Below are 14,628 nucleotides of genomic sequence, written 5' to 3'. Positions count from 1 at the left end.
ACAGAGCATGCATGTGATATCATGGGAGGATGAAAACTAATTAACCGCGTCGCTGTCAGTAAAACCGTTTATCTATGACCATGGATTGGAAGAGGAGGACTAGGCCACAATTTTGCTTTGTCTGGCGCGTTGTTCTCTGGTGATTTGGCTGTGTCGATCTTGATGCGGTTTCTGTCCTGTATCTGGGGATTTCTTCCTTTTGGTTTTCAAGGGAACCACTCCGCCGACCTCGACAAATTGTATTCCAAATGATACGCGGACGACAAATACAACAGAACCACCTTTTGTTAGGTTTTGGGGGTAGTGAGGCATGGCTTCTTCCACTAGGGTTCGTTGCTCACGTTTAAACGTGTGGGGTTGGGCGTCCGCGGGAGCTTTGTGGGTTTGTTCCGTGTCTTTGTAGGCGTGTGTTAAGAAGTCACAATCGTGTTGGTGTGTATGTCTTGTTGGATGTACACACGTGTGCCTCTTCTTTGTTAACGACAGCAACAAAAATCTCTGCTTCAAAAAGAAATCAAAACAAAGTTCACAAGTTCTACATGGTGTTTTTTTAGGGGAAATTATACATGTTGTTGAGAGGAGAAATTGATGGCTTAAAACAGAGATTTGGATATGTGCCACTCTTATAAGAAAAGAATAAATACACATACATTTCTCATTATAGTAGAGCATCTCAAGCAGGAACTCATTATACCCTCACTATACTAGAGCCTCCAAAAGAAGGCCCTCAAATCGCCGGTCCTAGGCGATCTAGACCATGTTGATAGTTAGTAGGTCAGGCGGATAGTTCACCATGACCTACATTGTACTGCCTCTCCTTCGTTCCGTGTGGTGGTGCCGTCGTTGTCGCTCTCTAATGCACCCCCTCTTTCCCTCTCGGAGCTTGCCCTGACATTGTTGGAACCCTAGGGTAATGCGGCTCACGGTGTCATAGACTAGCGTGACGCGTCCTTGACCCATACGTCCCTTCACGAGCCCCCACTACCTTCTCTCTCTCTCTCTCTCTCATGTTGGCAACCACGCGCATGTTTGCACACGAACACATCACCGTGTACCCCTAACGTCAAGCACGATACATAGGACACGTCGGAGGAGGAGCCTCGTCAGGAGTGCAATACACAAGACATGTTAGTGAGAACTTTTGAGGACCCGAAACCCCACACGCCCGGGAGAAACCCTGCAGGGCACACGGCGGCTATGGGCTGCCCTAGCTAGGTCAGCATGATCACCCCTAGGGCCTCATGGATCGCTGATGTAGAACACGAAGAACAAGGAATAAGAAAACAAGGGAGGGAGATAAATAAAACATAAAAAGTAGTAGATGTATTTGCCTCGTATATGAATGCACCTACCACTTCAAGATGGTTTATAGTATATGGCTTCGGATTGAGATAATCCAAAAAGCAAAGTTGTTCGTTTCGATGAGATTATTTTTCCATGTTCAACACTTTCCCGTCTAAAGCCATATTGAAGCCGATCTATGTTACACTTTATATCAGACATGCATCACCCATGTCTAGGACCAGGCTACTGTATTTTAACAATGGAGGCGATCCAAAAAAAAGTTGCTCAACAAGATGAATAACTTCTATATGGATTTCATCGCATGTATCACTATCTGTCTGGGTCGGGCAACCGAATTTTTGTTTAGAAAAATATTAGGGTGCACTATTTTGGCTATAGAAGTTGTATACAACTAAGATGATCCAAAAGAATTTCCCCAAAAAAAAAGATGATCCAAAAGAAAAATTGTTCGCCTAAATAAGATGAAGAGTTTTCATGTTGATCACTTTTTCATTTGAGACAATCTCAAGGATGCAACCAGGCAAGCCAAAAAAGCAGTGTCAACACATGCCTCATATTTTTTGTTTGGCAAAGCTAGCGTGTCAAAAAGAAAAGTTGCATCAAGTTTGTCTAAGGACGATGTTAACTCCATCGTCCACTTTATGTGCTTAGGGCGATAAGTCTACATCAACCATGTTTATGCTTAGGACGATAATTATATATTGGTCATTGCTTGTTCGGGCTCCTTGATGCAAACTTGGATGAAATTTCTTCAATTTCGTGTTTGTTTTTTCAAGCATTTGAAAAGAATGCCATCAACAATCCTGCGATAAAGATCATTATACCGATAAAGATCATTATGTACTCTAGTTGTAAGCCCTCAAATACTCATCCTACCTCACAGGAGGAAATGCAGACGGTTGAAAATATTTTAGTGCTACTTGCTAGCCATTCTGTTGTATAAACGTCAGGGACTAGATTTCCAACAAATCCCTTTCGCACGTACTACTTGTACTTGAAGATGAATCCTCGTTAGCCATTCCTTCCAAAACGATTATACATGGACATGCACGACCAATTATATGTACGGGGTCATGCATGAGCTGGTCGAGTCCAAAAAACCAAAAAACAGAGAAGTTTGACTAATCAGAGTTATTGGAACTGAATCAACTGACCTGTGATATATTTGGACCCAATCAAAGCACTTGTCATTACACTACTGATGCGTATATGTACGTACAAAAACGCGTTAGACAGACAGCTACAACTACCTGGATTCTACAATACTACACTGCACATCGTATTTGTTCTTTATACATGATCAGTATAAATAATCGTACGCGTTAGAACACTGCTGGTTAGTATGGTGTGTATAAAGATTAATGACGCCGCTCGTATCATTGCATGGTTAATCGGATATTAAATCCCAGTCCAAACCTAACAACGACCTAGACAAATCCCTGCGGTTGCAACTAATTAGATCGTGGAGATCTTCGTCGCACACACGCCATACACCGTCACAGCTCACGTGAGCTTGCATTGCATTGCATTTGAGACGCACATCAACCTCTTAATTTCATGATGAGTTCCTTCAACTGCTAGCCTACTGCTCCCCAGCATCCCCTGAACAGCAGCAACTCGTTGTCATGAGCCCATAAACGCCATTGACCTTGCTTGGTGTTTACACCTGACAGGTAATCTTGCTTCGCTTGGAGTTGAACTGAACAACACCACCAAGCATAACTAAGCATATATAGGATGGTGAGATGAGCATAGCTGCATAGGCTAATCCTGTCATTCACGGTTAGTTGCCCCATCATCCGTGGTTAGTTTGCGCCGTGTTTGTTTGGGCTGCAACTTCCGCAGAAAAAACGCGGCTTGCGGCGGGTTGCTTCGCGAGGCAGCCCGCCGCACCGCAGTGTGTACATTGGAAGATTTCTAAGCAAAGAATAAGGTCTCAGTTAATCAACTTGTGCCCTAATTAAGAGCAATAACACTTTTGAGGTTGTGCTTGCCAATGAGCTTCCCTTCCACTGGTCGGCAATGTGTGTGAGGTCACGGTTTCATCACCACCACTGCATCCATCTCATGCCATGCGTGTGACCAACAACTCCATCAGCTTGTGCGTTGAGCACATACGCTTTCGAGATTCCCATGGCATCATCTTCCCCTTCCCTGACATTATTTATACCTATCCATGAGCACAAGAAAACAAGCAGGCTTCTGAATTAACCTTTTGTCATGGCTCATCTGTAAGCACTAACTCAGACTATGATACACGTACCGGCCGGCCGGGGCGGCTGGTCGTCGCCGGCGGTGGACCAGACCGCGACGGCGGCCGGCAGCCTAGACGTCACCGCCGGCCAGATGAGATCTGCTTGAAGGCCAAGGTGGCGACCTGAAGAAGCGTGTGTATGTATGTATGTGTGTGTGTGTATCTGTCCTGGTGGCTGGACCATGCTGGTGCTATAACTGACAGGGATGTTGCCACCGGCGCTTGCTATTAACACAAGCAAACAGACAGCAAGACAGAAGCAACATCTTGTATTTATCAGTTGGGTCTCTGGTCGTGCTGCGTTGAGTTTGGCACTCACTGCTGCTGCTACATGTATAGCACTAGTACAAGAAATGTGTATGTGCAATTGGTGGCCAAGGATCCTCTGCGCCCGTGCGTGTGTGGCCGTTGTGATGAGAGACTTTACATTTCTGCTTGAAAAACTTAGGGAACTTAGGGCTCCTTTGATTCAAAGGAATATAGGATTTTTGGAGGATTTAAATCCTTAGAAATTTTTCCAACATTTCATAGAAAATCTAACAACCACTCCAACCGCCTTTTACAATTCCTTGCTTTTCCTGTGGCATCAAATACACCCTGAGTAAGAGTATCTCTAGCAGACCCCGTAAAAGGGCTAAACCCGTATAATTCTGGCGAGTATACAAGTTCGGCCCGTTTTTCTTGCCAAAAAGATACTCCGTACCCTGAGCCCAGCTTGTAAAAAGTTTGCCGTGGCCCGGAAAAAGACCCTCTCCACCGCTATTTATGCGGTTTCATCGCTCGGATATGGGTCAAACCCTATCCGCCTCCGCCACAATCCCCTCCCCCTCCGCCCCAATTTCTCGCCGCCGGTGAACCTCAAAAAAGCCCTAGCGACCCTTGCCGGCCCATGGACGGCTAAGGAAGTGGTGGGGATGACGCGGAGCGTCGCCACTACCGCATCTCCGACGCCGCACGCAAGCGGGGGGTGCAGAAGTGGCTCAACTATGGGAGCCGGCCGCCGCCGGCGTTTGAACGCCGCGAGCTTGACGAGTACGAGCGCGAGCTCGCGGTCCGCCGCCCCGCGCCTCCTCCGGCTCCTCTGCCGCAGGGAGCTCGTCCGCGGGCGGCTCGAGCTAGCGGCTCACTCCGGTCAAGAGAGAGCCGGAGGAGCTCGGGCCGCTCGCCGTCAAACTCGAGGCCGAGGCGGACCCGCCGCGTCGAGGCGTCACTGGCCCTGAAGACTACCTCCCCCCGGGGCAGGAGGACCACCTCAAGTGCGCCATCATGGAGCATTCGACAAGGGGGGAGGAGGAGGCTGACGCGTGCCGCCACCGCGAGCTTGAGATCGAGGAGATCTTCCTCGAGCAGGGCGTCGCGGCGTCGCAGGCGCACGCGTCCAAGGAGGCGGACCTACGCGTCATGAAGGCCGAGCAGGCCAAGGTCTGGATCGACCTTGACTCCGGCGAGGACTGAGCTCCTCCGGCTCCTCCGCCACGTTGTCGCCGCCGCACCCGTCGATTTTGGTAGCCCAGGCTCCCCCCTATGTAGTACTATGATGTAGTATGATGAGCAACTATCTATGATGTAGTATGATGATCAACTATGTATGATGAATCTTGTTGCAAGTTTCTCCGGCGAATGTTTTTTTTTAAAAAAAATTACAGTGTCATATACGGGGTCTCATCTGCAGCGCACGAATTCGCCCCACAAATCTGATCTGCAACTGTAAACACGTTTTCCGATCCGACTTTTACAGGGTCTGCTAGAGATGCTTTAAGTAGGGTTTAAATGGGTATGCCACTCCTATCCTATACTTTTCATATCCCTGCATTTTCAGAATCCTGTGAATCAAAGAGGCTCTTAACGGTTTCCTCAAGCAGCTGGTCAAGTCAGGCAGCAGACACACAGCAGCTCATTATACAAACAGACAGGAGTACTACGAGCTAATTAGGCAAGCATGTGCATGCAGTTGCATTATGTAACGACGGTGGAAAAAATTCTCCTCTCATGTGGAGTGGTAGTAGTACTGGATTATGCAATGCAGCCCAATCATTGGGCACCCAATCAGCCTTCTCATCTTTTACGTGCTCAATGTTCATCCCGTGTTTCATTTCACGGAGGAGGAATCTCTGCAGAACACACACACATACACACACGCATGCAAGCATATACTCCTACTAGGCAACAGTGTGCCTGCAAAAAAGCAAGCAAAAGAAGAGGTGAAGCCATGGCAACGCTGCCAACGGTGAAGAGAGCAGCCACTCTCTCTTTCTTCCCCACTTTTACTTTACCCTCAGACAGTGCCCAGTAAATTGCTCTTCTTTTCGTACGCCCTTTCAGGTGTGTGCTTGGACTGGGCGCCGCTCCTTTCATGGCCCCCAATTTGACCTGACTGAGCGAGTGACTGACACCTGCATGCCCAAAGCTCAAGCATCGGATGCGGCGGCTGTGGAAAAGCCAGGAAAGAAAGAAAGAAAGAAACCAATCAAGTCTTGATGCCTTTCTCGTCTGATGATGGGGCTGCAAGATACTACCACCAGCTAGCTGAAATCCAATCATGGCCGGTGAATGAGAGGCGCTGGTTAATCTACGGGTCACATTGCCATTGTGACTGATGCCGGTGGTGATTCAGAGAAGATCGATCGATCGCTCGGGTACGGTATCCAAAGCGTGATGCTGATTTTCGTGGCCAAACTTGTTGGTTGATAAACCCTATACGTTGATCTCGCTCGCATAATTAGTTATGAGGATAAGCAAGACGGGCGTCCAATTGGAGCTTGAATTAATCGTGTTGGTTGCAACGTAGTGGTTGCAGGGTTCTTGGACTCCATCCATGGCACCACTACGCCACTGCTCTTTCCGTCTGCTGCATGGGACCATTTCCAACCTCCAATCGCCAACCTGTCCTCGCCAGTAGTAAACCACTGAAATTAGTAGTACAAGGAATTGCTCATGCGATCCTTGTACACTTCTACTCCCTCCATTTCTAAATATAAGACTGTTTAAAGATTTTAATATAGACATATTTTAGAGTGTAGATCCACTCGTTTTGCTTCATATGTAGTCTGTATTGAAATCTCTAAAAAGGCTTATATTTAGGAACGGAGGGAGTAGCAAGCAAGCTGCCTGCGACTTTGGCAGATTTTAGAACAAGCAAGCTTAGATAAGCTAGGTTTCAAAAAAAGGAAAAGAAAACTCAGATAAGTGTAAGTGTTGTTGTGTGGCCAAGAGGGCTGGGGGTCTGTGGGGCTCGAGATTCTTCATCGTCAATGGTCTTCATACACGCACTATTCGTGTACGTGCCGGCATCTCCCTGTAATCGAAAACAACCAACGTTTTCTACTGTTTCAGAAGCAGACCGGTTCATTCAGGCTTCGGATCATAGCGGAAGGCTGGCCCAGTGCAACGCATCAGCGTTAGCAACAGGACCCGGCACAGTTTCGTGACCTCTTCACTTCTTGGCAGCATCAGCGTTGGCGATGGCTCCAAATCTCGGGCTGATTCCGAGCCAGAAGAAGGAAGGCAAAGCCGACGACGACGCGTCGGTTTGCCTCCGTGACAGGTCCTGCTCTGCTGACTAGGGCAGGCCTTGACGAGTTGTCGCGGCGAGATTCGCTACGTGGCGAGGGCGAGGAACAGGCTAAAGAACAACCAAGAATTTTGGACCCGCATCGCATGCATCGGCAACTTGGCATGGGAGCGTCGCAGGGCAATGCAGGAATGGGATGATGAAGATTCATTGATTCATTCAGTGTGGGTTTTGGTGCTTACCTAGGTGGCGCCAAGCACGAGCCCATGGCGGTCCAGAGCATCTTCAGGCCCTGCAAGCAAGCACCTCTCAAGTAGTCAGGTTTATATGATGCAACTGCTTCTGGCAGCTCCTCCTTCACTGAATCATCTCGATCAAGGGCCTTCATCAGTGCCTGGTCATCTCATTGGTACTTCATAGACGGTCTAGGAAAAAAAGCTGTGACGGCAATGCGATGCTCGTGACCCCGAATCGCTTCTTGATTTAGCGAAAGGGGTCACGACCGACGAATCATTTAAAAGTTACGCTGAATCAATCAGCGCCATATCAGGACTGATGCTGGTGTTGTGCAACTGTTTTCTCCCATGGAGTGGAGAGATGCGGACTAGAGACCACATCATGTTCAGGGCCAGCTCAGCAGATCATGAAGGCGGTAACATTGGCTTTCCTGATGGGAGGAGGCTCCACATCTTGTTCCTGTCTGATGGAATTGTCACCCAAGCATTCCATCGGAGGCGTCATTTGAGGGTGATGTCGAATATGACGCCTTCGAGATCTGTGATGGTTGTTCTTGTCCCGTCCACTTCCTCGACAAGCATTCCACGTTTTTCAGCTTCCTTCAGTACCAGTGCGTCCATGCTGGTCATATAGAGAAGACAAGCATCTTAGTTAAGAGAATATACACATCATCATCTAAAAAAAATATGCATTAATACTGGAATTGGCGTAAAATAATAGGATAAAGAAAGAAAGTTAGTTGGAGAACATAATGAGACAAAAAAATTTGAAGCAGACATAAGTGGCCTATTAAAGTGTCACGGTAGCTCTAAGATCTCACTTGTACCAGTTATGACGACCTTGCAAAAATCTTTACACAAGTACGAAGGACAAAGCTGGGATAACCGGGCATAATATCTCAGAAAAAAATAGACCATTTGTTGTTAACAGTTGCTCTTGTATTGCAAGCTTTAGTAGCAGGACACTCTGACCATACCAAGTACATGGCAGTATGCTACCAATTGTAGCTGTCAGTAAATGATAATCTAAACTACTCCGAGCCAGCCCGTACATTCTATATGCTCAGGAACGCATTTGGAGAATCATTTTTGCACAAGGAAAATGAACTAGCAGGTGCAGTGTATCTCAAACAAGCGACAAACTGATAAAGGAATGGGCAACATGACACTTTGCTTGTCTGCAAACCGGCAGAGGTTCTGTAGCTCTACATAAATACATTTACAGTTTTCAGCAAATCTCTTATCTTTATGTACGAGTGCATCACATTGTGTGCATTTTAGACTTAAGGATCAGCGCTCATTAGCATATGCAATGTTTTGGTTTTCTGGAGCCATTGTAAGTACTTCTTAGGACCTTCTAATCTGACCAATAATGTATCTTTAGGCAATTTTATCCATGAGTGCCTCATCTACCTTTTAAGCAAAGATATTTAAAATGGCATATCATACACTCGTATGGATGAACCCAAAATATACAGATTAGTCAATGCAGCATAATGATCCAAGAACCAGGCGAGTAGTTACTCTTGACGGATAAAGCAAGGAGAACTAAAATGTGAATATAATGTGATAATCAACTATAATGTCAGCAATTCCTTAGTGCAATTGGCACATCATGATGGGCGCATTTATCTGCACCTTTTTTCTAGAAAGTATTCAGAATTCTACTTATATATGTCTTGGACAAGATAATGAGTTGAACAAAATACATAGATAATGAGTCGGAAAAGTACATACACTTTGGTTCGTGATACATAAGCCAGTATAAATCTACATTTATTGGCCTGCATACGAAGAAGCTTCTCTACAGTATCAAAGAGACATGGAATGCTAGCTTGCTGGAAGCTTTCTGCGAGTCAAGGTCCACGAAATGCAGCAATTGATATATGCATAAGGAATAGAGAAAAAAGGGATCAGAACTGAAAATAACCACAGGGGCATAGAAAAGTTAGAAGGATATAGATATCGGCTCCAAGAATGAGATCAAATCCAACAGGATGTTTTTCAATGATATTGCTTAGATGATCATGATTTCCCCATTCTAGCTTCTCAGCAGTCAACACTGCAACAAAAGTATCAGTTCAGATCCAATTTATGTATAGTTTTATTTCAACTAATATCAGAGCAATGAAACATAGTAATAAGCTGGAAATTACAAAGTGGTAACCTGCATCCGCATTGCCAGAACATGACTGCATCTCTATATTTTTCTTTATAATCTGTGAAATAGATGTAAGGCTTATGTCCAAGGAAAGATCCAAGTGTGGCATGTGCAAATGCATGCATCATTTATGATCAATGAAGTCGATTTCTAGTTCTAGCATTTGAAGATATAGCAGTACATTGTATGATTGTTGCCGGACAGACTGAAAATATAAATGCAATGCAATGGCTGCATCATTAATGATCTATGAATTTGATTTCTAGGTCTAGCATTTGAAGATATAACAGTACACTGGATGATTGTTGACTGACACATAGACTGAAAAATGTTGATGCCTATAAATCCAATTCATATACACAAATTGCTACGTATAAAAAGTAATTCGATATCTTAAAACCATGTGAAAGTCTCAAAATCATTCTATAAAATGTCTAACTGGAAGATTCTGAAGGTTTAAATCTTGCCTCTAGAACTTCATCATTGTGATCAGTCAATACCACCTCTTTGCAGAAACGGCTGCACAATATGCCGGTAATGCCTAGCAAGTCACAACAGTGTCAATGTTTGTAAGATCACAATTTGAGTGAATGTGATAGAGAATTCTCTCACCGATCCCAGATCCTAACTCAATTAGTGAACGCCCCTTCACAGTCTCAGGGTGTTCAGATAGGTACGTGTTCATCAGAACAGCACCTGGCCACACTAATTGTCCAGTAAGATCATAATCAGCTGCACCACACATTGGAATGTTTGTTAGTGCTAAGCAAATAAAAAACATCTGGCACTCTGTAATATGGGGTGGCATCATGCCTGTACCTAAATCCAGCCAGACAAGGTAGTGTGCTAACCATGAGACTTAAATAAGACTATCCACATATCTCACTGCACGGATGCAACACAACTTGAATTTAGCATGGTCAGATCTATTTATTTTTCAGCTGTTGGACACTGGATAGCACTGTGACCACTTAAATGAGAATTCCTTTGTTAAGAAAATTTGTGTACATGCCTCTGGCTGTAGAAGTAGATACAAAGGACAGAACGAAGGAATATACAGTGACAGAGATTTGATCCTTCATAGAAAGGACAGAACGAAGCAAGGGTAAGAGTCGCCTCGCCTAGTGACAGCAAATATGAATGTGACCCTTCATAAGTTTGATCATGTGATAAATGGGTCTTTTGACGTCCTCACGCACTAGAATGGAACTGTCTCAGTGTAAGGGTCCCCAAACAAGAGAAGGTAAAAGTGGTCCTAAAGCCACATGATTGTATAATGAAAACCCGTATTTGCTACATACACAGACAACAAGAAGACAATGCAGAAACCACATGCCACAGACGTATTTCCATGTTCGACAGATTTAACATTTTACCTAAGCTGTAACTGCACAACCAGAAACCAGGCATTTACAATTGGTACGGCTGTTATTGGGACGATGCCGGGGAATGTGTCGAGGCGGCGAACACTAAAATTGTGATCAGCACCTCATCGAGTAAACAAGTATAGAACAGACTGCCAGTGCCTGAAGCATATGTGCAGCAATTCACTGACCAAAATGAAACAACATGTAATAGAACATAACACTGAGCATTATTTAGGGCTACTACGTGAGTGCTGGATTGAACAGCCTATTATTGTCGACACAAAAATATTGGTACTCGACGGTCAAGGTTAGGGCTACTCAAGTTGGGTTGAACTTGAACATAACACGTAGCATTATTTAGGGCTACTACATGTAACTAACTTGAGTAGCACAAAATGTTCAAGTTCAACCAAGAACCAACCATCCCCTCTTCTGCTCTGAACTAAGAAACCTCCACGCTTGTCCCTGCTCCTAGTAGATTTTACACAGAACGAGCTAGTAGCAAGACCCACACGTTGCCAATTCACCATCCCAACAGGCTTATCGAACTGCCCCGCTTAGCTAGCGATGAGTAATTTGCAACATTGGCAAGGAAGAAGCTAAGGGCAGGGGCACTAACTGCAGGCGGAGCTGAGGCAGAGGAGCTGGAGCTCCTGGGAGCCGTAGGTGAAGGTCTTCATCTCGTAGCTGCCCAAATCCAGCAACGAAATTAGCACAAAAGCTTTCGACCCAGCTCACCGGGAAAGGCTGCAACCGAGAGGATGGACAGAGAGCAAACCCCTACTTGCGGTTCATGAAGAAGGAGGGATCCAGGCAGACGAAGTCGTCCTCCTCTTCCTCCTCCCGCTCCCTCGTGCCGCCGGCGCCCGCCATCTCTCAGCCCCTTCCTCCTCCTCCTCCTCGCCGCCGGCGACCGCAGCAGCAGGTTAGCAGAAATTGGAAGTGGAGTTCGCGGCGGCGCGTTGGATTGGACCCTCGGTCGCCTTGTGGGCTCGAGCCTACGGTAACGGGCCTTAACTGGGCCGGAGTAGGCACCAAGCAGCTGGGTCCGGCCCACGGGCGGGAACATTCTAGGGCTGGCAGGGGCAGGACGGTCATTCCACCGCGCCCGCGACCGCGCCGCCCCTCATAAAACCCTAAACCCCACCATCCCCGGGAGGCGAAAAGCGAAGAGTGTGGAAGCGTCTCGTTCTCTTTTCTTGCTTGTTTCCCAAGAAGGAGAAGGAGAAGAGCGGCGGCGTCTGATCTCGTCGGCGGCGGCGATGGCGGCGATTCGGCGTCTGATCCCGTCCTTCAACCGGGTGCTGGTGGAGAAGGTGGTGCAGCCCAAGAAGAGCGCCGGCGGCATCCTCCTCCCGGAGACCTCCAAGCAGGTACGACCCGCCGTTCTCGCCTCCCCCTTTGGTGCTGCCGCCGCTGCTGGTAGATGTTGCTTCTTGCTCATATGCGTGGATCCCGTGCGGGGGCTGCTTAGATCTTGGGCGGGCGGTGGTCGTTTAGGTTGCAAGTTGTTCTTATTGTGTTATTCGTTCAGTTGGGGGTTCAGATTTGCTTCTTGTTGGTAGATTCTAAGCTAGTAGAATGGTCTAATTTAAGAAATTGGGATTCGATTGGTCAAGTTGACATCCATCTGCGCTATTGCACAAAGAATCGGTTTTTACCAATGTTCCACTTTTCGAATTTGGCGTGCTGCTAGACTGCTAGCTGTAGTTGTACAATAGTTCTGTCCCATAGTGCTATCAGGTGCACGTTAATGATGTCACATTATGTCATTATCTTTGAGAACAGGGTTCATCAATAGTTCATACGGGGTAGTTGTGAACATGTGGGCTGTCTGTTCCTGTGGAGATTGCCTATGATTCTGATGTCGTTACTTGTTCGGTAGAGAGATACGTAGTTGTGTGCTTTGCAAATTGTTTTCTTGTGGAACTCGTTCAGATGGGGGTGTGGCTAGACTTGCTCATTCAGATTCGCATTGTGTATTGCAGGTTGTTAGCTAGAATTATCTGGTTTAAGCAACTGTAGTTTGATTGGTTTAGATGCCATCAGTTCTGCTTCCACAGAATTTATTTTTACCACCAATATTGCATTTTCACATTTGTCATGCTACTAGATTTGCTAGTTTTGCTGTAGTTCTGTCTCCTAGTCCTATCAGTCCACTTAAACTGGTCAGTTCATGTCAAATCACTCCTATTAGTATTGGAGTTAACTGACTGGTTCCTGACTGATCAGTCCTATTATTTGTGCACATAATTGTGTGGTTCTTGACTGATTACTCTTATTAGTAGTGCCCTCGACTGATTCCACATTATCTTTGAGAAAAGGTTCCGTCATTAGTTCAGGGTTGTCTTTGATGATTTGACTGTCAAATCAGTTCATGACTTGAGAATGTTCTGTGAATCCAGCTGAACTCTGGTAAGGTCATAGCTGTTGGCCCTGGCAGCCGTGACAAGGAAGGGAAGCTGATCCCTGTTGCTCTCAAGGAAGGTGACCATGTGCTCCTGCCTGAGTATGGTGGTCTTGAAGTCAAGCTTGCTCCTGAGAAAGAGTATGTTACTCATTTCACAATCGTATTACTTCTGTTGGTGTTGTTTTTATGTTTTTCTTGATGCGTGTGATACAAATCAATGTGCAAAATCCTAATTCTGAAGTATACTGCACATTTCTGTCACTTGTAGAAACAATTGTTTCCATACCTTTTCATTATTTGATTATTCCATCCATCAACTTAGGATAATGAATTCTATTGGGACACAAGTTGTAACATGTGAGTGATTTTTGAACTGCGAATAGCAGTATATCAGTAACTGTACAACCTGACATGCTTCATTCAAATGCTGCCACAGCCACTAGGTAGTTGGTACTAAAATCTTTCACACGGTCTGTGTTGCTACGTCAAGCCATTTTGCCTTAACTTGGATAATTATATTACGTAGTTGGATGGCAGATGTGTTACTTGGGAAGTGCTAATATCTAACTGTGTGATTTGAAACTCCTGCTATTGCTAAAGATGTTAATAGCTCTTTCTACTAATACGCCACTTTTCACATGCTCGTTTGGGTGACAATGTTCTATTTTTACCCATCGGTCATTCCGGTGGCATGGTTTTCCAAACTTTATGAGAAGACAGATACCATTGCTCCTACCTCCTATATTCTCAGTTTTATCTGCCTTTTCTAATGCACCTGAAACTTTTCAGGTACCTCCTCTACAGAGACGATGACATTCTGGGCACCCTCCACGAGTGATTCAGATGGTGCGGAAGTCATCAGCTGCTTTAATGCAGGAGGAGAGGATGTTAGAGTCTCCATGTTATCGGATAAACCTGAAGTAGAACTCTCTTTTATGGTGTGATGATAGGTTTTTACCTCGAACATTGCCAGACTTTCTGTCGTGATGCAGTTCAGTAAACTTGCAGCTGAAGTGCTGCCTTAATTTTCGTCAAATTACTTCCCTGGCTGCTAAGCCTTGCGTTATTTGGATTATTATAATAGTGGGTTCATTGATGCATTGGTGCCCTGTTTTACTCTAGCGTAGACCATGTGTATGTGCAAATCTATGAATCTGATACGCTCCGCTGGTTGGTTCAGCTTACTCTCTGTTCATGTGTATTGTTGGATGTGTGAAACAGTTGCTATATCCCACATATAATTAAAGGTTACGATATTCCTTACAGAAGGAGGGAAACTGCACATAAAAATGTGGTTCAAGCATAAAATGTATTCATACGCAGCAAAATCATAGTTGAAACATAAAAGTTGCATAAATTCACATATTGGCATTTACTTGGGGTT

At 45.5% G+C, this 14,628-nt stretch overlaps 2 protein-coding genes and 1 long non-coding RNA gene across 4 annotated transcripts; 1 reads left to right on the top strand and 2 right to left on the bottom strand.

The window, feature by feature from the left end:
• Positions 1-3,125: 3,125 nt before the first annotated feature.
• On the bottom strand, positions 3,126-4,451 carry LOC125536031. Its single transcript, XR_007294891.1, has 2 exons — positions 3,569-4,451; positions 3,126-3,475 (listed from the first exon to the last, which is right to left on the bottom strand). It is a non-coding gene; the product is annotated as an uncharacterized LOC125536031 (long non-coding RNA).
• Positions 4,452-7,440: 2,989 nt separating this feature from the next.
• LOC125536029 (protein N-terminal and lysine N-methyltransferase efm7) lies at positions 7,441-11,812 on the bottom strand. Of its 2 annotated transcripts, XM_048699105.1 has the most exons (8): positions 11,619-11,809; positions 11,454-11,521; positions 10,080-10,199; positions 9,935-10,008; positions 9,474-9,525; positions 9,267-9,368; positions 9,044-9,152; positions 7,441-7,928 (listed from the first exon to the last, which is right to left on the bottom strand). In XM_048699105.1, the coding sequence occupies exons 1-8, from the start codon at positions 11,705-11,707 to the stop codon at positions 7,808-7,810; spliced, it is 735 nt and encodes a 244-aa protein (XP_048555062.1). In that variant the 5' UTR covers positions 11,708-11,809; the 3' UTR covers positions 7,441-7,807. The 2 variants fall into 2 exon arrangements, 1 of the variants encoding a protein (XP_048555062.1); XR_007294890.1 differs by lacking the exon at positions 7,441-7,928 and having other exon boundaries at positions 9,106-9,152; positions 9,463-9,525; positions 11,619-11,812.
• A 149-nt stretch (positions 11,813-11,961) lies between these two features.
• LOC125536030 (10 kDa chaperonin, mitochondrial-like) lies at positions 11,962-14,344 on the top strand. Its single transcript, XM_048699106.1, has 3 exons — positions 11,962-12,207; positions 13,240-13,382; positions 14,034-14,344. Exons 1-3 carry the CDS (start codon positions 12,097-12,099, stop codon positions 14,080-14,082), a joined length of 303 nt encoding a protein of 100 aa, XP_048555063.1. The 5' UTR covers positions 11,962-12,096; the 3' UTR covers positions 14,083-14,344.
• Positions 14,345-14,628: the final 284 nt, after the last annotated feature.

Source organism: Triticum urartu, chromosome 2 (assembly GCF_003073215.2).
Source record: "Triticum urartu cultivar G1812 chromosome 2, Tu2.1, whole genome shotgun sequence".
Lineage (NCBI taxonomy): Eukaryota > Viridiplantae > Streptophyta > Magnoliopsida > Poales > Poaceae > Triticum > Triticum urartu.
Note: the sequence above shows the minus strand (reverse complement) of the source record. Positions and strands in the feature narration are given on the sequence as shown.